This window comes from Carassius carassius, chromosome 15 (assembly GCF_963082965.1).
Source record: "Carassius carassius chromosome 15, fCarCar2.1, whole genome shotgun sequence".
Lineage (NCBI taxonomy): Eukaryota > Metazoa > Chordata > Actinopteri > Cypriniformes > Cyprinidae > Carassius > Carassius carassius.
In genome coordinates, this window is record NC_081769.1 from 20791898 (window position 1) to 20817541 (window position 25644).

The 25644-nt window shown below is 38.8% G+C and overlaps 1 protein-coding gene and 1 long non-coding RNA gene across 5 annotated transcripts in view; one reads left to right on the plus strand and one right to left on the minus strand.

The window, feature by feature from the left end:
* LOC132158496 (uncharacterized) overlaps nucleotides 1–6071 on the minus strand; it is a 28543-nt gene extending 22472 nt beyond the window's left edge. For both annotated transcript variants that reach the window (XR_009437690.1, XR_009437689.1), the window contains exons 1-2: nucleotides 5968–6071; nucleotides 3529–3701 (exon numbers count right to left, since the gene is read on the minus strand). This is a non-coding gene — a long non-coding RNA (uncharacterized LOC132158496). The remainder of the gene's footprint in view (nucleotides 1–3528; nucleotides 3702–5967) is intronic.
* Nucleotides 932–24282, plus strand: LOC132158495 (probable nuclear hormone receptor HR38). 3 transcript variants are annotated; one of them, XM_059567928.1, is made up of 9 exons: nucleotides 932–1359; nucleotides 4136–4288; nucleotides 5198–5279; nucleotides 8068–8909; nucleotides 14244–14373; nucleotides 15212–15375; nucleotides 15564–15760; nucleotides 19876–20054; nucleotides 22827–24282. In XM_059567928.1, exons 3-9 carry the CDS (start codon nucleotides 5216–5218, stop codon nucleotides 23096–23098), a joined length of 1848 nt encoding a protein of 615 aa, XP_059423911.1. In that variant the 5' UTR covers nucleotides 932–1359; nucleotides 4136–4288; nucleotides 5198–5215; the 3' UTR covers nucleotides 23099–24282. The 3 variants fall into 3 exon arrangements, with proteins under 3 accessions (XP_059423911.1, XP_059423913.1, XP_059423912.1); XM_059567929.1 differs by lacking the exon at nucleotides 932–1359 and adding an exon at nucleotides 2366–3282; XM_059567930.1 differs by lacking the exon at nucleotides 5198–5279.
* The last annotated feature ends 1362 nt before the right edge of the window (nucleotides 24283–25644 follow it).

The window sequence follows — 25644 nt, forward strand, 5'->3', positions numbered from 1 at the left end:
CACTCGGAGCCAACGGGCAAAATTACCAGATGCTAACGTTACCGGTTCTCTAGTTTCTCCCATTACAGTATGGGGATATCATAAGGTTGTTCCCTGGTAAGAGGTAACGGGGACACGCTTCCGCTAAAAATACCTGTCTACGACTATATTTGGATTGGCTGGAACACAATCAAATGTCTAAAATAAACGGACCCGCCCCGACGCAATGAATGAAGGATCTGCTATCTCACACCGCCGGGCCGCCCGCTGCTAAATTTAGTAACATCGCTTGCGTCAATCACGCGCCTCAGTGCGTCAAGCCCTCACCCCGCCTCCGGCAGCTGATCATTGGCCAGAATTAGAACGTGGCCAAGAAATTACGCGTCTTGTGATTGGCTATTGTTGATCTTTTTTGTACAATGGGGTACGCGAGCTACATTTAATAATTTGTTTAGTGTGCACGGCGGAGGCACATTGATGACTCAAATACACAAACTCCGCAGCCTTATAATTTTTATTTGACTGTCATTTGGACAATAACCAAATGTTTTTCTCCTTTTCAATGTAAGCTTTCATAGCAGTCTTTATTTTAGGTAAACCTTCATAAGCGCACACTCACATCCATAACGTGTGCAGTAACCTTAAACGTTTTAATAAACGTTTATAACCACTAAATAGGTTTTTAATATAGTGAAAAAACTCATGTGTGTTATGCACTTATCAATTACATTATATTTGGCACCTGTTAATAAAATAAAACTATTTAGAATAGTTACATTAGCTCTGGAATAATCCTAACACCAATAACATTTATAGCCAAATTTTCCTCCAGCAAGTAGCCTACCGCGGGATTTCAGACAACTTCTGGAAAAGAATCAGAAGATCAACCGTCCTCCCAGCTCTCTCTCTCTCTCGCTCTCCTGGCATGGACTGCACGGCTTATGTGTATACTGTACCAGCGAGGCCGGTTAGCTACAGTGCTCGACGTCACCTCTCCCATGGCGTCACATTGACGTCACGCATTCCAGGCTTGCTATGTAGAAAGCAGGGATAGATAAATGTGCTATTAGACTTTCTCTCGCTCAGCGCGCCACATAAACAAAGGCACATTGCAAGTTAGACTCAGCGCATCCTCTCCGTTACTAACGCCGACACTCTTATAGTGGAGCTGACAGAACCACGGAGTACTTTTTTCTTCTTAGCTAAGAGGAAAATAAGTCAAATAATATTTTTTAATGAAAAACCATCAACTTTTGCGACTTTGAAACCAACATCCATTCAACTACTTTTTTGCGTTTTCACACTTTTCTGTTGGATATGCACAAGGAATTATTAGGGCTTTACAAACATATGTAAAGACGGAACCTCAACAGAAATCAAGTAAGTGGGAATTTTAATTAAATAACTACGCTTTATAGAAACAGCTTATAGTTTGCAAAATGAAATGTAGATTACAGATACTGACAACACGCTTTGTCTCATTTGTGTCGTTTCTCTTCGTTCTCCATTCATATATTTCCATTCATTATATTATAAAGAACTTCTGGTCCGGACCTGTTGAATGTTCGTTCCCCACCGCGTAAAGACAACTGAGCTGTGTTGTGTGCGACGTCTTTGTAGATGGATGGACTGAATCCCAATTTATTTGCGAAACGTATAATATTCTGGCATGTTGTCATGGAAATGGGATGCCTCTTTCTCACCCCGGTGTGAGCTCGCGCGGCGCCGGTAGAGAGTCTCGTGAGATGCGCCTCGTAGACGGAATGAGTGTCGCGCGCTCCGCGTTTCTCAAAAGCGCGACTTAATATTGTGCGAATGTTTGTTTATTCGTCTTTTGCAGTATCTGCGTTAAGAATACTTTCAGTTATTTCTTCTATAATCACATCAATATTGATTTTGCCACGTTTCAGGGCTTCATTCATTCTGTCTTGAAGCCTCGGAAGGACCGCAGGCGAGCATACACTTTAAAATACACATTTGCACAGTAGGCCTAATCAAATATAAATGTACAAAAATTGTCACAATGTCGACACAGTTAACTAACATTACATTTTGTTTTCATATTTACCACTTTCTCACTCTTGTTCTGGCAAGTGTTCATATGAGGAGCTAAATATCATTAGGATGTATAGCGTCAGTGAAGCAAGTGTTTCCCTGCATTCAGAAAACTTTAATTTCTAAACGAACACCAGTACTGAGTTTATATACAACGTTATTGTGTAGCATATACTATGAGTAACTGGATGGTGTTTACATTCTTGATAATAAAGTGACACCAATACACTTATAAGCAACGTGCTCCTGTTATAGGCTACTTTAAAAAGTATTTGCTTTCACATGGCTGTGGTTTGGTGTGAATTTGAAGTCAGCAAGAATCAAAGCACATGATGATTATTGACCTGCACACCTTTATGAGCGTGAATGGCAAAGTAAAGCTTTGTAAAAGAGCAGCCTTTTCTTTGGAAGTAAGTAGCCGTGTCAATAGTGACAGTGGTGACAGAACCGCTTTTAATAGGTGTATGATACGGCAGTTTATTGATCAGGGCAACCGTCCAAGTGAGCTGTTATACTAAAGTTTTATTACAGTGCACCCGAGATCGGGTCAGTGAGTACATAGGCTGTCTCTTTCCCTCAGGTCTCTGTCCCCGTCGGGTGTCAAATCCCGTTCTCCAAGCTAATTTACTGTACTTGTATTTTTCCATCCCTTTATCTCCACTCTCTCCCTTTCTTTGTGTGTTTGCTGGAAAGGATATCTCGCGCCCTTATTGAACGCATAACGGAGCGCCTCTACAGAGCGCGTGCTTCAGTGCTCTCTCGCGGTTCTCTAGGTTACCGGGGCACAAGCGGACCGGCGGCTCCATGCGTATACACACCGAAACACGCTCTGAAAAATCACACATAACCTCAAAAAGACAAACGGCTGAACCTAATACAATTTATAGAACGCTGTCGCTTCGTTACAGCAAGTGTGTGAAGCAAAAAAAGAAAAAGAAAAAGAAGTATAATTATATGGCCACTCAAAATTCTCTTTTTGCTGGCCTGTGTTTCGTTGTCCACATTAAAACTGCCAATTAAATCATAAATTAGTGTATGTAGTCTGTATATATCCAGACCATGAATGTTCTGGATTTGTTTCTGGTAGTTTGAGGGTCGATAAAGACTCTAGTGCTCATACCTAGTGTTGTCGAGGGTTGGCTTTGTGTGAGCGCGCCTCTGTCAGGGAGGGGGCGCTAGTCGCTATTAAAAACTCCTCGGTGGCGCGCTTGGGTTTATTTGACCGAAGACGGGGATAGTCGGACTTCGGTGACTGTGAGTGCCCAGATGAATATTGTCCGAACGTCACTGCGATTGTCATTTTTATGAGCTCACGTAACCAAAAAAAAAAGAAAAACTGCAAGGCAATATATTTTACTATACTTCCAGAACTGCTCTAACACCATGCTTGAATACAGGAACAGAAGGGAAAACGAATTATTCCGTTATACATTGTATTTGTAGACATGCGTGAGATTCTGAGTTATTTTTTGTGCTTAAAAGCATTAATATTACCTGTAGACTTTAATGCACTTCTTCACTTGTTATTTGCTTTTTCATCGAGTGTGATACTAGACAATCTTGTCAGATGTTATGCTGTTTCTGCTTGGGGTTTCCTTTTTGATTAATGTTGGTTTGTTTCCAAAGGCTGCAGTTTGTATAGTTGTCAAAGTCTTATTTTATTATTCCTGTAAAAATAAAGAAAAGAAAAAAAGTATCCACAACTTTTTTGTCCAAGAAATATGTCATTATCTGTGAATAGTAGGCTATTTAACATCTTACATGGGCTATTCTAAACATGTCCTTATATTTACTGTGGTTTTCTGACTTAAGAAATACAAAATACCAGTGAACGAATTTGTATGACCTTATGCATCCACTATTTGCATGCAAATATTGAAAGGGTTAGATTTTATATATAAAAATCTTAGTTGCTTATTTAGTGGAGCCTGAATCCTCTTGTTTATTAGTTTGCATTCAAAAATAGCTGGAAATATGTTTAAACTAACTAATTTACACTACCAGAAAATCCTGATTATGTCTATTATTTTGCGAGTTTCCTGTTTTGTGTGTGTGAATTTATGTCGTTGTGAACTAAATCATTCTGTGCTCCCGATTCCAGACACCGGTTCGGAAGAGCGCCTGCAGCCCAGGTCTGAGTCCCGGCTACCGGATACCTCACCCGCCGCGTGTGCTGAAGCAGCCCCGAACCCCAGACGCGTGCTGCTTCCACCCAAGAAACCGACCACGATTCAGCGAGCAAAAGGCCAATCAGGTATCACAAGTCTCTAAAAAAATCTCTCTTGACTCTGAAGAGCTTTTAGACACATACTTTATGTGTATGATTGCATATTTAAACCTTTTATTATTAAGCTATAATCATTTTATAGTTTTAAGAAAACCTAATGTACTAAATGCAAACCGACTGGTAGTAAGATAATACATGTTTGTTGCTTTTTTGATTACCATATGCCGGTGAACTTTTGCTCTTAGCTAGCTATATCATTTTCATTTGTCTAACTTTGGAAACTTGGACATTTCAGGAAATCTCATTGACATGTTGTAAATTTTGTACCTGTTCAAATTATAATAAAAAACAGTTTTTGGTTTGTATAATTAAAGCAACAATTTTCTCGTGGCTATAAAGTTTTGAGAGGTGTAGCCTAGTTTGATCTAAAATGTTTCTTTTTTTTCCCCGAGAGTTTTGTTTGTGTTTGTAATTGTCCCGGGAATAAATGCAAATAACCGGAATAATAACTGGAGTTTTAACAGGCATTGTCGATTCTCTGTACAACACTCCTCAGCAAATTGCATTTAATTCTGTTTAAAACATGAGTCTCGCAGATGGTGGTTTGGCATTTATATGGCAGAAAAAGCATGTATTTGTGTTCCAATTGGAACGAGCGCAATCTATATTATAGCTCTTTCATTTTATATTTGCATCCTACCAAATCATAACAGGCTACTTTCTTCTTCATGGTCAGGGCAACCTCGTGTGCTGCTGTTAGAATACATTGTCTTTGTTGTCTTATTAGTGTTTGGAAAGTGAAAGTTTGCGCAAATGTGTTTGTGCCTCCTGTGTTCCACTGATGCAGGTTAGTTTCAAGACTAAATTCATACTGGTTAGCGTGTCATGTGCATCTATTTATTTTTTTATGTCGTTTATTTTTTGTTTGTTTGTTAGATCTATGGCACTCTGACAATGAACAAGCGATCACAGTTATTGGAACAGCTGCATTTTGTCCATCTAAAATGCACACCTCGAGGTTAGCAACTGTTTCATCCCTTTAAAGCGCTTTCTATAAGCCTGAGTGTGTGTTTGTGTGAGGCTCTCTCTGTCTGGTGCACGCACGCATGCACGCACACACACGCACACTAGAGCTGTAAAGCATCGTTTCAGTATGACTTTATGTGGTCTAGACCTTTTTAATAATTTCTACGTTAGGTCGGCTGCGTTTTCATTTTTATTATCCGTGTCATGGTGAAATGTGGAGCTGAGGTAGAAAAACGACGTGCACTGGGGTTTGCACGTGCATAAACAAACCATAAACGGATACACACGAGAGATACGGAGTCACACAGAAAGTCAAGTCCTGCTTTTTTCTATAAGGATTTGTCTTGTCATAAATTGAGCTTTAAGTGTGTCAAAAAGACACCAAAACTTTGATTGTATAAATGCCATATTTTGTGGTGCCTTCAGATTCCTAAACTACACAAAAGCAAGTTTACCAACATATCTGTGTTTATATCGCTGGCTAAAAATAGTTTTTTAGTATTAAAAAAATTAAATCGTTTAAAAATATTGCAAGTTTAAATTTAGAATGACATAACCTAGTTTATAAAAAACCAAAAGCCTGGAAGAAAGAAAAAAGTAACCTATGTCTCAAGCGCACGTAATAGGGAGATATGTGTTTGTGTGGTGTAAGATGTCGGAGAAAGTTTGACTTAGCCTACTTTTGCTCCATCCAGCACGGGACAGTTTGACCTCAAACCATTCATTCCTTCGTCAGAACCCATGACGATGAAGGGGTCGCACCTTATGCCACCCACCCACTCACGAATTATAGGAATATTAGGCCTAGAAATTGTCCAAAATAAAGTTACCTCCCAAATAAACTAGCCTAAAGATTGTTTTCTTTTTAGAGAAGGTTGTTACTTTTTATATAGGCTTCACCAAATATGCTTTCAAACTGTATCTACAAGATAGAATATTAGATAACAAGTTAATCAGAGTTCACTCAACGTATACGCTTGTGCTTGAGGAGGTGACCATAGCAACAGCTGCTCGATTACTGTCTGTTGTGAACGGTATAACGTTACATGGACAAAACATAAGTAACTACCGGCGATATTTCTCAGTTTTATTTGAGGTTTATAGATTAACACATTTAAAAAACATGTCATAAAAATCATTCTTGTTTAAAACGTCTTAAATATAGTTGATGTCTAACCATAGGCGCTAGGGGCGCAAAAACACTAATTGAGTCGCGCGAAAACAGCCCAGCTGAAATATGTGACAGAAATTCATTTTACTTTTACACTCCTGAAAGTTGTTTAAAATTAGTACACTGAAATGCGTACAACATATTTTTTTTTTACTGTAAAAGTTTATCCTAATTTCTCTTGATGCCCAGTTTGGTTTACAGGTTCATACAAATTTTAAATTAGGCTACATGGAGAAAATATACGTATGAACGTATGACTAAAGTTAATAAAGTAAGCTGGACAACAAGGATGTTTACTGTTGTTTTAAATAAAATTAACCAAAAACTTAAATCAATTCTGAAAAGAAAGTTGAATTGTGAAAATAAATAAATAAATAAATTGTGCTATCTGCTCATGTGCATTATGCTATGAATCCACTGCTGTGATAGAAATGTCTACTGACATTAAATTCAATGTTATCCATGATACTGTACAACACAATATGTGTTTGTACATAGCCAGCCATGTGCGTAGGAAACGGAACGCGCGCGCAACGGTCCGAGTCATCACAGGTAAAGAGGCGTTCGTAATTGATAAGCCTCTTGATTTTACTAAACATACATGACGTGTTGGAGGCACAAGGATTACGACCACACCAAACCACAGCGTCAATCCGACGTCGGGTCTGTGTGCACTTCCCCACCTAGGGATAATAAGCAAACAAAGGACACGCACACACATCTCCTCACGGACTCAGGTAGCTCTGCACAGATGCACTTAAACAGCTGTGTCAGGACGCACTGTTGTAGGTTATATAACTCTGGGAGTGCACGCTGGCAATATTGTTTTCCAGGAGCGCAGAGCTGGCTCAAGATACAGACTACTACGAATAACAAGGGAGTTCCTCGTGGTTTTTAATACGATAAAAACATTTATTTCAACAGGTGCATGTCGCACAATAAATTAAAACCATCATGAATATTTATGAAAAACCCGTTTTGGATAAAACTTTTAGGCGTTATGTTTTGAATATAAGTGACTAAACTCATTTTTCTCTGTGTATGTTTACATGCATATTTATAATTAGTAAATAAGAACTGATGATGGATAATCAAAGAATTGATTTGTGAGTAAAGTGAAGGTATGTGTGCTAGACTGGTTGAATGGTGTTTGCTTAGAAGAGTGGCATGGAATTCAAATCCAGAAAGAAAACTAAAACTGTTAAATCATTATCATTCTGTCATCATTTACTCACTCTCATTGGAATTTCTTTCTTCAGTGGAGATGTCAGCCTCACTCACTTTCATTGTATGTTAATAAACTATGCACTAAAATAACTTTAAGTAGGCCTAAATTATGACAGAATTTTCTTTAATTCAGATGTGAGAATCCAAACTAGGAGCAAGGCCTGCAATTTTTATGTATTTATTAAATTTTTTGCATGTGTGCCCACCAGCTCACGGCCTAACCCATGTTTCCAGGTGAATGGTTTATCTACTAACTAGGTACTAACAAAAAAGTACTGAAATGCCTTGGTTGACATCAAATCCTCTGTACACCTGAAGGCAAAATTCAGCCAAATGGCAATATGATAAGTCTCTCTGGTTTTTTTTCTCCCCTTCTCTATAGACATGCCCTGTGTTCAGGCCCAGTATGGCCCTGCACCTCATGGGTCCAGCTACTCTGCCCAGTCCTTTGGTTACCATGGGGACTACAGTGCTGACCTCATGGCTACAGACTACTCAAAGTGTGAGCTTGGTGGGGGGGAGATCTCGGCGGCGGCTGCCACCACTTCCCTACCCAGTTTTAATGTGTTCGTGGAGGGCGGCTTTGAGCCGAAACCCTCCTGTCTGTATCAACTCCCTCCTCAACGCCCTATCATCAAGAAGGAGGAGGAGTCCTACCCACCCATGGCACCATCTGACGAAGCAATAGCTGGGAGCTCCATGTACTTTAAGCAGTCGCCCCCTTCGACGCCCCCCACACCGCTTCACTCTGGCCCACCCAGCAGCTCTTTCTTGTGGGATGAACACAGTCTTCCCCCTGTGCCCCAGCCCTGCCTGATTGAAGGCCCATTGAAGAGCCCTCGCTTCCCTCATTTCTACGAGCAGACGGTCCCACCATCCACCAGCGGCTACGACAGTGCAATCGGCCTTCCGCTGCGCCCCGAACGCTCTCCTTCCTCATCCTCTTCATCTTCACATGTGCCACCCAGCCTGGACACGCACACACACTCACATGTGCACTCCCATACACACTCACACATGTACCCCCTGAACATGGGTAAGCAGGGAGGCATAGCGTTCCGCTCTTTGGGCATGGGCCCATGCCCCCCACTTCTGGGAGAAAGTCTGCCATCGCCACCCAGTCGCACCAGCTCCGGAGAGGGTACCTGTGCTGTATGTGGAGACAATGCAGCCTGTCAGCACTATGGTGTGCGCACATGTGAAGGCTGCAAAGGCTTCTTTAAGGTAAGAATTCAACATCCCAGCAGCACCTTCGCTTTCTTTTTTAATAACTCTCGATCAGATCGAATACAGACGCTGCCCAGTTCTATCACTGTCACTACTATTTACATGAGTGTGCCATTGCAAATGCATAATAACCCTTACTGACACACACTTTTACTGAAATAATCATACTAGAAGTTCTGTTTAATGTAATTAGGAGGATCATACGCAAGGAATTTTTACTTAATATCTTAAACTATAAGATTCCACTGCACACTAACTGACGCACGTGTACTTGGGCCATTAAAGAAGCAGTTCAGCAAAAAAAAAAGAAAAAAAAAAAATATATATATATATTATAATAATATTCTCATCACGTTGTCACAAACTGGTGAACTTCTACTGTGGATCACAAAAGAAGATATATTAAAAAAAAAAATTTGTTTAGAAGAGTCTGAAATTGTTCTAGACCAGTGGTTCTAAGATATTTTCTATATTTCTGCTGTAATTATGACAAAGCTGCTTGTTTTTAATCTTATTAACAGTAATTTAAAGTATTGATAAATTACTTTAGTTAACCAAGATTCTTTTTTTAAACTGATGTTTAGGTTGCACCCATATTTCATCTCATTTTTATAAGACTTATATTATTTTAATATATAAATAATAATTTATTGATTTAAATACTTTTAAGTCATCCTGTAACCACTTTACAGAATTATTGAAGTCCACAGTCGGCTTGTTTTAGAACTCATTGACTTTCACTCTATGAACAAAAAGTGTTTCCCAATATCTTATTTCACAATATCTTCTTTGGTTGAACTATCTTTTTAAAACACAGCACAGTATACTGAACTATTGAAAGAGCTAAACAAGCTGAGGTTAATTAAAACTGACTGGAAATGCTTGCTGGAGGTAGGCTCTCATTTGGATTTCCCTTAATGCTTTACATTTATTCATACTGCTGCAAATGATTGTACTATTGTAGAAGCTGATGTGGGAGTTTGTGTTGATTGATATGTGTTCTTCAGTGTGTGCTTAATTTGAATAGCATGTCTTATTGTGTATCTGAGTGTGTATGTCATTAAATGGAGTGTAAGAGGATTGTACTTGTGCTTTATTGTACATTGTGCTTTATTGTACAGTGTGTTGGTCAGTGTTTTTTTTTTGTCTCTTATGTAGCGGTGTGGCCAGGGTAGTGTTTGTTAATTGTGTTTTCATTAGTGGTCATTAGTTTTGTTCTTGGATTGAAAGGAGCTATTGGCTGAAGAGCCTCATGCTGCTCTACACCGATCGCACCTCATTCTCTGAGTGTGAGGCTCAGGGTTAACCAACCATTGTAACGCACTCCGCGGGCGTTTGAACCAAGGTTAAAGCCCACCGTGTGAATAGCAATTCTTCAGTGAGCTGTGTGTGTTTTTGTTGTTCAGTTAAAGAGGGGGTTGGGATACAGTCAGTATGACCATTTGAGACTGTACAGAAAATAATTTGTGCTCAAAAACTGAAAGAATGTTTAGTTTCCGTTTCAGAGGTGCAACTGTGACAGGTTTGCTCAGCCTTTTCATGAAAGTATTGGCTTGTGTGTACTGAGTGTGAATGTGTGTGTGCGTCTTTGAGAGCTCTCACAAACCGTCTGAGTGGCGGTTGCCACGGCGTCTGTGAGGGTCGTTTCCCTCGGTGACCAGTGAGAGGTGTGACAGCGGCGCGCACTTAAAATACAGCAGCTTGGAGCTGTGGCCAGAAACGAGCGCGCACACACACACACACACACACACAGACTGAGGAGAGTCTGTAGCGTATAAAGATCTAATTTTACACTTACAATGAATTTAACATATATATGGCATTTATTTTACATTTTGGAATACATACATTTGAATGTACTCTGGTTAATATTACAGAGACAGCAAGAAGACTTCAAATATACAGAGACTGTGCTGAAAGACTGACAATGAAAGGGAAGAGTGGCAGAGCTGAAATAATTGGAAATGGCCTGTGGTCTAGTGCAGAAATAAATTATGCCTCTTTTCAATTAGTTTCACAATTAGTTTTTATTTAGTAATTAATAAAAGCAGGGGTTGGTAAGCCTGAGGCTTTGTAGCCATTACTGCAACGCTGGCACACATGCACACACACAAATGACATCCACAAACAATGACATATGCACACTGGCAAGTCTTAGACGATCAGCATGCTTATTTTTATGCACACACACACTCGTACTCACCCCAACTCACAAAACACACTCACCATTTAATTATCTCAGGCAACTCATTAACTCACAATATAAATATTAGCAGGTGAATTTTAATGCAAGCTGGTGTATTGTGTGGCAGTGTATATCCTTTGTCAGACCGCTGACACTCTAAAATTTCTAATAAATGTTTTTATACAATAGGTTTTATTGTAATATTTATGCACATTGATTCTTAGTACATTTGTTTTTAAAATACATTTTTAATGGAGTGTGCATTTAATGCATTTAATGCATTTATCCACCAAAATTATTCAGATTCTCCCTCCGACTTTAGTTTTATGTTCATTAACAGGCACTAAATCATTTCACTTATGGTTCTGTTTTACATCTGAATACAAAGCGTTGTACTGTTTCACAATGAAAAATAGTAAATTACTGGCCAATTTCAGCACACAAAATCTATTCTCTCTGTCTTGCTCATTCGCTCACACCGCTTATTTTCAAACCATTTATTTGGTTTGTAATTTGCTCTGTGACTCATAACATGCTCAGAGTGAGAATATTTATTCAGAATGTTTACCTAATGGAGGGTCAAGACAGGCTCGCTCATTCACAAAACCTCCACATTCGACCCACTCCACTGGAATAATAGTTTAACAGCTCCTAACTGAATTCAAACTCCTCTCCAGCACTTTCTTTTAGCTTACTTTGATTAAATCAGTTGCAACAAAGATAAATTTGCTTTTGTGCCCGCATTATGGCATTTACAGAGTGTTGAATAATAAACACACTAAAATGTGCTTCATTCACAGACATAGTTGCCTAATAATACAGTTTAAGTGCGCAATACACACAGACACACACACACTTAACCAATTAATGGTGACCCAGTTCCACCTCTTCTATTGAACAGCCATACACACACGTCTAATTACACACCCAGAGGAGAGGGCGAGAGAAGATAGTCTGATCATCTCTGATTAGGGGAGGAGAGAGGAGAGGGGGATATAGGTTCCCTAAGGGGTTTTAATGTGTGACAGGGCCATTAGCACATGTTACATGTCATGAATCCACAACTGCTTGTCTTTACCGACCCTACGGACCCTACTGTGCACTGAACCGCAACTCTGTGTGTGTGCATTTGTATGTTTGTGTGCTTGCATGAGAGAATTATGGTAGACAATAATAGTAGGTTTTAGTTTTTGTCATACACTCTTAAAAATAAAGGTTCTTCATTGGCATCAATGAAAACCCTTTAACATCCATGGAACCTTTTAAATGAATAAAAGGTTTTTTATAGTGTAAAAGGGTTCTTCTGATAATTAAAATGTTCTTCACATTAAATGGCTCTTCTATGGCATTGCTGTAAACATGCACTTGAAACCTTTATTTTTAAGGGAGTAGTGTTTGATTTTCAGGCTATTTGCTATTTGTTTGTGGACAGAAATTGATAAGCATATTCATAAAAACTACAAAATAAACTAAGATGTCCTTTTTAGTTTTAGGAAAAGTCAGGAAACTGTTGTGTTGTTACCGTGACAGTTTTGTACTGTGACATCGTTTAGAGCATGAATAAATACAAATACACATGCACATACATACACATACACAGAAACTGTTTCAGTCACTTAATGGCCATCATATGTAAAGCTGTTTATCTTAGTTTATGAACATCACGAGATGTCTATTCATCTAGCGAGCTCCTGCAGCAATAAAACCTTTTTTTATGGACTGTACAAAGGCTGTGGCCAACAGACAGAATCTGTCACAGTCTGAACCGGCTATGAAGTAGCCTATAGAACGGAGTTGCACTCAGATAACTTGTGCATTTGGTGCAGGGGGAAATGGCGAGGTGGGTGTTTTTTTTTCCAACTAAGCCCAGGGTGTTTTCAAGATGATGCGCTCTACAGGTTGTATTTTAATCAAGTCATACTGAATCAGTGTGAATGTAGCTGTAACTGAGTAGACTCCCGTATTTAACAAGTGCATTTGTGCGCCCACTGGGAGATTAGTCCACTCTACCGTGGCTGCTGTGGTAGTTTTATGTTCAATTTAAGTGAAATATGAGAAACCGTGCAAATCATATGGATAGCATGTGTGTGGGTGGGTGTTTTAACTTCACCTGATGGTAAAATTCCAGATTCCTGGAAAACGCAGGTGGTTTGGTTGATTTTTATTTTCACCTGTTGGAAACAGCTGTGTGTGTACTATGATTTTTTTTTTCTTTATAGTTTTATTGAAAGTGTTTTAATACAAACCAACATTTTTTTAGTTTAACATTTAGAATAACATTAGTCATTAGCTGTTAGCCACTTGACATACAAAGGCACCATTAAACTTAGAAAGATAATGATAAAGCCATACCTAGTAATTATCATGTTATCACTATCACAACTATGACTGCTTTATTTTATTTTTTATTCATTTTAACAACTGGCAGCTTTCCTAATTGAATAATTGCACAATGAAACCAACATTGTTGATGTAAGTTTTAGTTGCTATTAAACTGACTGCAGTTGTAGCTTGTTAAAGCATTGTTTATGTTTGTTTTGGATATTACCTTAATCACAGAACTTACCGGTCTCAGGCAAGTGGTTAATCTTTTGACTTACCATTAGCACGTGCACTTCATGTCTGAACCTTAGCATTGTCTTTTCCCTCTTTTCTACGTTTTTAATGTCGCGAGTACTCGCAGATCGTTTTTATGAAATCTTTAATAAGGTCAGTAATAATCACGCATATCCAGCCGAGGAGAAGGTTTTGGGGGGGGGGGGGGGGGGGTTGGGGGGTAATGAGGAGGCACCAAAACCCTGAGGTACCGTGAGCTGACCCGCGAGTTTCACAAACAATTTTATCACGCGGCGTGGGATGTCTTGCGGGAGAGGCCTCAGCACGCTTTGCACTGATCTGCATTGTCAGTAGCTTGCGCTAATAAAATTGTCCCTCCTGCAGGCAAGGCATGTTAGGAAATTAATTTTATCTAATTATCCTGATGGAGCCGGAGCTTTTTCACATTGTAATTAAAATCTGACCTGCAAGCTTCCTTTTTAATTCTTAGCCAAAAACGAGATCAAATTAAATAAATAAAATGTTTAGACCTGTTAGCTTATTGTTTTTCTTCTCTTTCCCTTTTCTCTGTTTATTGTCGGTGGCTGCAGAGGACGGTGCAGAAGAATGCGAAGTACGTGTGTTTGGCCAGTAAAAACTGCCCTGTGGACAAAAGGAGAAGAAACCGCTGCCAGTACTGCCGCTTCCAGAAGTGTCTCAGTGTAGGCATGGTGAAAGAAGGTATCTAACACACACATACACACACCTATGGCCTATGTCTGGCCAAGCCACTCAAACCAATTATCACACAATAGGCCCTGGTGCATATGACCTTGGCTGGACCTCTGGTTAGGGAATGATGCAAAGGAGATAGACACTCTTCATCTTAATGACTTAAAACCCGTGGATGCACACACTACGCTCAAGATGCGCCATGGATTAATTCAGATTTGGCGAGTAGCTGGTTTTGGTTGGTTAGTATGAATGCATGTATTAAACTATAATAAAGGTGTTTACTGGCAGCACTTCGTCTCTGTAATCACAGCCTATCAGCAGCTTCAGAACCGGTAATAACACAACACACAGTACAGTCACAGGCACATGTGTTCATGGGAACATTTAATTCTTATAGAATTTAAGAATGAATACCATGTGATTTAAAAAGATCACACCTCTGATCATCTTATCCATCTTGGCCGGAGATTGGGACCGATATACATTCTTCTTATTATATCTCACCTTCACTCACCCATTCCTTCTGAGACCTGCAATCATTCAGATTTGAGCTGCCCCCTACTGGCCAGTCCAGCGTTATTGAGTGGCATAGCTGGAAAGAAACTTCTGAAACTTTTATTTAAAATTACTAAACAAACATGCAAAATGCTTTTGAATTCCTAAGGATTAGTATAATATGAAGTAGTATAATATGAAGTATAATTTGTCAACACGTCAGGTGTTTAAATACACTGTCACTGTTTTGCATGTGTGGAATTGGATAATATGGTTTGAATAATATTCATTTATAATACTATTTAGATGTTTTTTGTGTAAAATATGTTTGTTTTTGTGTTTGACACAGTGGTGCGTACAGATAACCTGAAGGGGAGGAGAGGTCGCTTGCCGTCTAAACCAAAGAGTCCCCTGCAGCCAGAGCCCTCACCCCCATCACCTCCCCTCAGCCTGCTGAATGCAGTAGTGAGGGCCTATTCCCAGTCCACACCACGAGAACTAGACTACAGTCAGGTATATAAGTGGAGAGATCCTTTATGAATTTTGTCTAACTAGCAGAAATCTTTATTTTACCATTTGATACATAAGTTATTAAATTACAAAACAAAAAACATAGTTTAACTTCAAAACAACAATATAACCATTCACATTTATTCTATTTTATTGATTTGTGTGGCATACTCATCTTTTTCTTCCTGTAGTTCAGTGCGGTGGAGCCAGTGGGTCTATCTGAGTCTCAGCAGATCCAGATGTTTTACAGAGTGCTAACTGGCTCCATGGAGGTGACGCACTGCTGGGCGGAACGGCTGCCTGGATTCTCTGAGCTTCACCATGATGACCAGAACCTGCTCATTGACTCTGCCTTCCTTGAGCTTTTCGTGCTTCGCCTCGCCAACAGGTACATGCAGGCACACACAGATCTCACATCGTAGACTTTAGGGCACTGAAAACATTGAAAAGTACACCATCTTAAGCATACACTAAAACAGTGGTTTCCAAACTTGTTGCTGGGTACCCAGTGTTCCTCACATTTTGCGTGTCTCCCTAATTTACACATCTGATTCAGATCATCAGCTCATTAGGAAAGAGCTCCATGAACTCGAATGAGTGTGTCAGATAAGGGAGACATGCAAAATGTGCAGAGCAGTGGGTCCCGAGGAATATTATTGGGCATTATAGCAAAAAAAATCTATTAAAAATCTTACATTCGTAGGTTTTTAATTATATGCTGTATACAGTATATCTCAATATTTATGCATTTACTTAAGATTTCTTAAAAGGCAATTTTTTCAGCCAGGTACTTTAGCCAAGTAGATTCACAATGTATAATGTATTATATAATATATGAAGAACAGCGATATAATTGTTCCCGATATTTATTTTATTTATTATTAAATGTATTTTCCCTAAATATATATTCTTATCAAAAGAGCAATCACTGTAGCCAAGAACCAATATTTTAAAATGTTAAATGTAAGATGTAAAATGCAACATAAATCTAGTCAAAAATTTATTCACAATTTTTTGCTAAATGAACACAAGAAAGAATTATATTCAGTGTCATTCTAATTTTATTAGAAATTTTATTAGACATTTAATATTTAAACATTTTAATATATAAAACTGCCACATGGAGACTTCATTGAACATTTCTGATGATACAAGTGAATCACTGACACTGACTGGTTATGAATCAATTTGTTGAAACAAACAGTTTGAAGTGATTCACAGGTATAAATCAAACTCAATCTCTTTCTTGCTACTAAAGTACCAAACAGTGCATCAAAATCATCACAGTATTCACAATGTTGCTTAATCAAATCTTTACAGTAATATATCATTAATATATCAAAGACCCTGTATGAAATACAATACAGAGAATAGAGCCTGTAATAATATCCTAATTAGATGTTTTCAGCTCTCATCTGAATGGCTACAGCTGTGGGAGGAAACGCTAGTTATAGTAATTACACTCTGACTTTACACTTTTAATATCTCATAGCAACTGTCAGATCTTTCTATTACTTGCTATTAGTGATGTCTCATACATCTCTCAGGATTTTCTTTCTGGTTTAAAAATTAGTATGAGGTGTAAAGTATCATTATGACTGTGGAAAAAGTCATTCACAAGCAGAGTCATGATTAATTTTGTGTAATATGCAGCAGTCGCTGCTAGTTACATTGTGACTTCCTATACAACGAGTGTGTGTGTGTGAGCATAAGTGTGTGTGTTCTTGCTCTCTATTCAGCACTGTAAGGTTACTATGGACACTGTGTGGAAGATCCTGTGGAATTCACTTATTTAAGTTTATTGGTTAACAGCCCGGCCTTACCACCTCCCTCTCCCAAGACTTAATGTGTGGTAGAAACATCTCATGAACAATTTTGATGATCACTTATATTACATTCACCATATTATGTTGCATTTCTGTTTTACTCACGAAGGCCGGAACAGTTTGCATCCAGACTAGAAGTAACCTGTTTTTTCGTGTGTGGATGTGTCTCAGTTACTCAGTGACATTCAGATGTTGCTTTAACAGGAAGTGATTTTTGTCTCAGCTCAGCTGCTCCCTGTTTAACGAGCTCTGGTGCTCCTTCTGTGTTTCTCTCTCCCTCTCTGATGGTGTAGGAGCAGGTGCGGGGAGGGAGGGCAGTGGGTGGTGGCGTCACAGCCTCAGTAGGGAGCTGCAGACTTGGGTTCTGACTCATTTAAGTGGGGGATTCATCCGGGCTTACGTCACAGACACTCGAAAACTCACAAGATGCGCGTTCAGAATGTGTGGAGACTTCACAATACGGGCAAACTTGCACATTTTCCGCTCACAAACATTCACAGTTCTCACATGTTTTGAAAATAGACTCTACACCACCCAAACACACCAGAGAATGGTATCTGATGTGGCTCACACATGCACATATTCTTACCCCATGGGGCCGCACTGAGGTTAATGAATGAATGGACGCAAAGAGACCGACTCACTCTGACGCAAATTTAAAAGGAATGTGTGCGTTTCCCTCCTCAAGGGTGCTGTTGTTAATTTTGCTCTGTAATAATGAGGAGCTTTCACTCATTCTGTGTTCACTCTTTTCCTGTTTTCCTTACTTCTCTATGGCAGCGGTAGATAATGGACTGATTGGAAACAGCATTTTTGAACCCGTCATGAAGGGCCCTTCCACATGGCTGTTAGTGAAGGATATATGCAAAGATGTAATTTCACCATTTATGATCATGTGATGCTGGTTGGTGCATCCTCATGATTCATTTTAAAACATGAAATCAAACCCTCACTTCTCTCATGTTCACTAGAGCTACATTACAGCTCAAATGTTTCAATCTTATGCTCACCAAGGCTGCATTTGTTTTTAAAAATCAAAAATACAGTAGAATATTGTGAAATATTGTTACAATTGAATTTTTCCATTTGATTATATATTTAAACATTTAATTTCTATCTTTGATGGCAAAGCTTAATCGTCAGAAGCCATTACTCATCAGTGTCTCTTCATCATTCTTCAGTGTCACATGATCCTTCAAAAATTTTGATTAATGTTGAAAACAGTTATTATATATTATTATATTATAAAACAGTTATTATATAGTTATTATATATTATATATTATTATATAAAAAAAATTATATAAAATTATATACATTTTTATATAATTATATAAAATTATTGTTGTATATATATATATATATATATACAACAATTGTAAAGGGATAGTTTACCCAAAAATATAATTTCTATCATTTACTCACCCTCAAATTGTCAAAAACGTATATTCCTATCGATAAATATACAGAAACAAACAATGAATAAATTAATTAAAAATACATTTAGCGTGAACTCTTCCTCTATTAGTTGTTTGCATAAACATGATCTTAGCATAAAATAACAATCATGTAAACATCTTCATGTAGGGTGTTCCATACGCCCACATACAAAAGCCCTGTGCCCTTCAGAGTGTTCACTTCAAGTGCTCTCATGGAATGAACAGGACAAAATGATGCTCACTTTCCAATATAACATCACCAGCACCGTGTTTGTGGATTCAGTATATATGCATTCATATGTAGTGGCTTAAAACCATTATACCGCATTAATGAAGCTCACATTTTGATTATTTACCCCTATGGCTTCAAAAACAGCTCAGAAGATGACTCTCAAATATTCCTCCATGCCGTTTTCCCTTCATCTCCTTTCCATTCCTCCTCGTCTATACGAGTGTGTGTATTCAGCAGACTAATGAAGAACAGTTCACACAGCAGAAGCCAGCACTCTATGGGAAAAACGAGAGGAAGTTTTTCTGTCTAAATTGCAGCGTTGAGAACGAAGGGCTGCAGACGGACCAAAAGAGAGAGAGGAGGAGTGGTTTGAGAAGATGGACGAGTGCAGAGCGAGTGTTTCGGTGTTTCACTGCAATTACAAACAAACGATTGTCGTGAGAATACATGAAGATACAACTTTACACAGTTTTGATCAAGAACCCTCCAACCCTTAAAGGACAGAGCTGAGAGAGAGAGAGAGAGAGAGAGAGAGAGAGAGAGAGAGAGAGAGAGAGAAAGAAAGAGTATAATCTCAGGAATGTTTTAAAAGCTTTAATTGGGAAAGCTTGGCATAATTAGGTCCATTCCTATCTTTGATGTGCTCTTCCCTGTACTGGCTTTCATTTGTCTCTATGGTAATTGTTTCCTTGCAGTATGCCTTAAACACAGATTCGGCAGCCAATCCAAGGACAGATTGTCATCACATGAATCAGAGAGAGGTGATAATCAGCGTGTGTGTGTGTCACAGCAGTGACTGTGTGCTTTCTGATAGCATGTGTGGCTACGTACAGAATTAGAGGCTTGGTAAATTGAAACATGTACCTGTTCTGAAGGGAACGAGAAGAACGGCGATTAATTAAAAGATGAAAGGCTGCGACTGAACTCGTGGCTTCAAACGGCACCTTGAAGCAGTATAAATAACAACAGTTCTTCATCTAGACCTCTTCTCCCTCTCTTTTTCTCAGGTCTTTGCTGACGGATGAGAAGTTTGTGTTTTGCACTGGCCTGGTCCTTCACCGGCAGCAGTGCCTGCGTGGTTTTGGCGAGTGGCTGGACTCCATCCGAGACTTCAGCACTCACCTGCAGAGTCTCAACCTTGACATGCCTGCGTTCTCCTGCTTGTGTGCCCTAGTGCTGCTCACAGGTAACATGCAACCTCTGAAAAATGCTCTGAAATCCCTTTCTATGCATTTCACACACTTGTCTTTTCTTGTTGTCGTTCTTGTATTTGTGTATTTACACCCCTTTTGTCCCACTGCTAGCAGTCGTCACAGTGATCACAGGTGTGGGGCAGGTGCTGACAGAGATTAGGTTTACCTGGACAGCAGAAATAATCCCCATTAATCACACACACACACACACACACACAAAGCAGAGACACCGAGATGGTGTGAGGTTTGTGTGCATCTCCTCTTTGAGTGCAGGTGGAGATAGGTGATTATTGGTTGACAAAGTAGGACAGTGTGTGTGTCTTTGGGTCAGCAGGTGCTCGAGTCTTACCATGCATTATTAACACAGAGGCTAAACAGCAGGTCGACCTATATACAGACAAACACACTTTGCGCCACACACACAGAAACACGGGCACATTCTGGCAAGCATTATAGAAGAATAAAGACAGCTGGGTTTATATCAAAGTATTTTGGAATATTGCCTAAAGTAATGCTGGATGGAAACATAGAGATGCGAATCAAATGTCAAAAATGTTTATAAAAAAACTTTTACGCCAGCTTGAGGTGGATGTGCATAAATTATGATGGAAACAAGTTTATTGAATACATTTATAGATTGAATAAAAAAAAAGTTCTCAAATGTCATGAGACTAAAACATGTAGAAGAAAATACTGCATGGATGGAAACTGCTTTATTTGCAAAAATTCTTTTCTTCTTCTTATTATTTATTTATTTATTTAGCCATTTTTGCCTTTATTATGATAAGACAGATCAGAGCTGACAGGAAGCGAAGTGTAAGATAAAGAGGGGGGCGGGATCGGAAAGGGTTCTCAAGTTGGGATTCGAACTCGGGACACCCGTAGTGCAACGACGCTGTTTGCTCATGAGGCTACCGGCGCTGACCATATTCAGATATTTTTGTGTAAATCAAATTCAACAAGTCATGTGACTTAAACTTACAGAAAAAAATTCATATTGGATAAAAACTGTTTCAATATTCAGATTTTTGCATAAATTTAATTCAACAACCCATGTGAATAATGAGAAGAAGAAGAAGAAGAACAGAGAAGAATCTTTTTTTAATTTTGCTTTATTTGCATAATGTATATTGTATATAAATTGTATATATATATATATATATATATATATATATATATATATATATATATATATATATATATATATATATATATATTATTATAATTATTATTATTAAAAAACATTTTTTTTTTTGTGATATTCACATTTTTTCCATTGTGAATAGAAACATGCTAATACAGGGTAAAAATATTTAAAAGACCAAGACAGGAACAGGATAGGTTTTAATCTCATGCTAACTTTAAAGAGAGCATCAATGTAAACAGAGAGATACAGCTGTCAATCAATTTACTCAGTCACCCAATCTTTACCTCTCTTTTTTTCAGCCACAATCTACAGTGTTGTGTGTAGATGTGTGTGCATTTGTGTGTGCGTTTGGTAGCCCCCATGGAGCAGCACTTAACTCTGTAGAGGAATTGAGCGCTACTCAGTAGAGCTCAGGTCCCTACCTCTCTTTTCTTTCTAGCTCTCTCTCTCTCTCTCCACTCCTCCACTCAGTCTATCGACCCTCTAAAAGTGTCTGCGGTGAAAGAGCGCCATCGATCATCCCCCAGGAGAGAGGGAGAGACACAGAGAGACCAAGGGGAAAAAAAACAGTGAGAGTGAGAGAGGACATAGCTTGAATGCAGTGACAATGGAGCTGCTCTAGACACATAGATTTGGAACGCACACACAGATATATCCAAAGCAAGCCAGCATCCCTTTGCACTTCCTCATCCATGGCTGTTCTATTATACTATGGGCTCTTACACACTCATAGAGTGGTTTGAAGTGTAATACAAAAACACACTAGACTGCTGATTGAGGATGAGAATCATTAGGGAAAAAAAGTATTCAATAATATGTATTATTATTATTATTATTATTAATAAACATATTTATATAATGTATTATATATTATATTCATTTATATTTAATATTATCATATATAATTAATATTTGGGGCACTCTATGGGCCAGATTTACTATCACCTTGTGTCAGCGCAAACCCTCATTTGGTGTTAAAAAACTTTTATCAGGATTTACTAGAGACATAAAGTGGGAAATTAGTGCTTAAAAAACATGGACACAATTATATTTGTAACTCACCTTATTGAATATGCATTTGTAGGAGTTTCCCTTTTAGTTAAATTATTGAAGGAGAGTATTTAAATGAATCACACAACGCAATTTACAAAAATGAGCATTTGTTAATTCACTGGTATTTGTGGCATTATTAAAGCCCCAAAAAAGCATGTCTTAAAGCAGGCGTTTTTTTCCGCTGCTCTTGGTAGATTGCGTTGGTCATTATGGAAATGAGATCTTCTGTCTGTGTTCTTTAATGTGCACCTTGTAAGTAATTCACCATCAGAATTTTCCCCTCCCATTGGCGCTTTTATGGAATTGCACTTTAACAATAATTTGCCGTTTAGTAAATCATTAAAATGTCACGATTTGGATTCTTTTTTTTTTCTTCTTTTTTTTGAATGCAACTGGTCGTAAATAAAAAGTGATTCTTGATTCCCAAACCAACTGCAGATATTGTTACTGTTAAAGTGATGTGTGTATGGGTATGTTTCAGTGGTGCGAGATGTACAGTTGTAGTGACATTTTAACCAATATTTAGCTTTAACAAAAGTACTCAGACTCTTTCCTCTCATTTTAGAACAATGTCCCGGTCTAAAGGAGCCTAAAAAAGTGGAGGAACTGCAATCCAAACTAATCTGCTGCCTGCGAGATCACCTGAGCTCAGTCAGCGCAGGAGGCGTGGCTTCAACTGGCAAGGCCCCATCCCCAGTGGGAGCTGTGTTGGGCTTGAGGGCAGAACTGCGAACTCAGCGTACGCAAGGCTTACAGAGAATCTTCTACCTGAAGCTTGAGGACCTGGTCCCACCCCCACCGCTCATCGATAGGTTTCTGGACACCTTGCCCTATTGATGACCACGCCCCTTTTGCACACCACTAACACGCCCACGAGCACACTCAGACACGCCCACAGCGGCTGTAAACTCACCCTGGGATGGACAGACCCAGTAGCTTACAGTGACACTGAACTCGATTTCCCATGAGTACCCAAATCCTCACAGGAAACAAACATGTCTGAGGAGAAACCAATCATATAAGCGCTTTTAATCTCTGCTCTGCGCCTGATAGTGTAGATACAAGGCGGGGTTTGAACGAATCTGACGTAACGCCCCCTGGGAATGAGCGCCATGCCTATAGCTCAGCGCGCCAAGTCAGGAGAAGTATTACCGTGCGAGAATGTGTGTATGTGTGTGCGTGTGTGTGAGTATGCACACTTAACGGCTCTTCTGTAGGCGGTCCAAAAGTTCCACCACAATCCACCTCAGTGACAGCAGTTGTGTTCACCGCAAACATACACTCACAAACACACAAAGTGCACACGAACTGTCCTTTCACACAAATTTCACGGATCCAAAACGCCAGCTTCAGATGCCAGGTTATGACATATCAATTGTCGTTGGCAGAAACGAAGTGGATGTGTGTGTGTGAAAACACGTAGGAGTGTCTCTGAGGGAGGCTTTCGCCACACAGACAGAACGACAGAGTGCATTAATAATGTCCAGAATCACAGTTGATCACACCCCAGAAACCCGCAAACAAGTGCAATTTACTAAGTGCTATTGTAAACGAAGAGAGAGAGGAGAGAACGAGAGAGTGTGTGTGTTTGTTCCAGTCCTATTTCAAACTCTAAATTATTTTAATACTAAGACTCACCTTTTGAGGCAACGGTTTCAATTGAGATGATTTAGCCCAGTCTGCGCACTAACTTTTAATGACGAAGTTCTACAGACTTGAAATTACTGTAGTTTTTATTATTATTATTATTATTATTATGGATAAAAACCAAGGGATTTTAGTGGTAGGGTAACAGACTAAAAAGAGTAGAATTGGGCTTTGAGCACTTAAGAAAACAGGAGGTTAAGATAAGGCAGGTAAGACGCAGGTGCAGAGAGAGGATGGAAGGAATGAAACATTCCGCGTTCATGCTCATTTTTGTATGTTTATACTGTCTATGCCATTTTATTAATATGGAGGACATTGTTGCAAAAGATGTCTTTTATGTGTACAAAAAGTAAAAACGGATTATATGCATGGTTTTCTCCTTCTCGCCTCTGCTTGTATTTATTTTGCAAAGACTGCCGGCTCCACAAGGGCTTGAACACACTTACTGACTGGGCGTTCTCGCTTACTCTATCATACGGCAGCAGTTTGAACAGATGAGAAAGTACAAATTATATAAATATATATATATAAACACAATATAAAACTAATATTTTGAAGTGTTTTTATCTGATAGCTTTTTCAAATCTTGTGGTACAAGTTGTGCATTGTTTTTTGGAGAAGAAACATGAAAAAAGAAAAAAAACATGTTTTTCAATGTCTCTTTTGGTTTGTTTAGTTTTTTTTTCTCTTTGGTTCACTGGAGGCTCTGTTCAGCACTTTGAAAACATAAAAAAACCCTTCTGATTATTTATTTGAGTGGAAGTGTCGTTTTTCTGTTCACCTCTGTGTAAAAGTATCAGAAATGTTTTTCTCTTGAAACCTGTGTTTGTTGTCGCAACTCAGGATGAGGCCGAGGGACTCCCCCTTTGTGAAGTTCAAAAAGTGTTGATGTGCCGGGTGTCTTTAAAGCATAATACCATCAAGTACCCTTACATGTGTATGTGTGTGTGTGTGTGTGTGTGTGTGTGTGGAGGGTGGGGGGGGGGTTCTGGCCAGGGTCCTCACTGCAATGAGCTTCAGGTATGGGATTGAGCTGAGGGACAGATTCATATCATTTTGGGGGATTCTTACCACATCAAGTCTGTGGTCCTCGTTAAGCCCTATCGATCCAAGCTGTGACATTTCGGTGCAGATGCACACTCGCACACATGCACACTGACACAGCTGCTCTTTCTCTGTCTTCCTCCATCACTCTTCTAATTTGTCTGTGATTGTCGAAAGCAAAGCTCAGCATGCATGGGCATACATGAACGTACACACACATACTTATATGTGGTTCACGGGGACTCTCCATAGGCATAATGATATTTAATGATAACTACTCACATTTTTAGGGTTTAGTAATATATATATATGTGTGTGTGTGTGTTAGGATAATTTTAGATAAATGTAGTTCATTTTAGTTTTTTTTTTCATTTCTTGAAACTAATAAATAAACATTAACTGGAATAAAATGAAATATATAAATTTATTTTAGCTATTTGCCAAGGCAACATTTGTCATTTTAATTACATTTAACTATGCTAAAATAACAAACTAAAACTGAATAAGAATATATAAACATAAAAATCTAAAAACTACTAAAAATGAAAAAAAATGTTATGTATATATAAAATATTTTATATATATATATTTTGTGACGGAAGGAGCACGAGACAGACACAGTGGGCGTGGCGTCAGGCCTCAGAGAGGCTTTTATTAACAGAAAATCAAATAAAGCAGGGGATAAAGGTGGC

Bases quoted from the DNA above. Each gene is read 5' to 3' on its own strand.
- LOC132158495 (XM_059567928.1), top strand. From the start codon at position 5,216: ATGAACAAGCGATCACAGTTATTGGAACAGCTGCATTTTGTCCATCTA. The intron at 8,910-14,243 runs GTAAGAATTCAA...CGGTGGCTGCAG, and splicing joins GCTGCAAAGGCTTCTTTAAG to AGGACGGTGCAGAAGAATGC. The intron at 15,761-19,875 runs GTACATGCAGGC...TCTTTTTCTCAG, and splicing joins GTGCTTCGCCTCGCCAACAG to GTCTTTGCTGACGGATGAGA.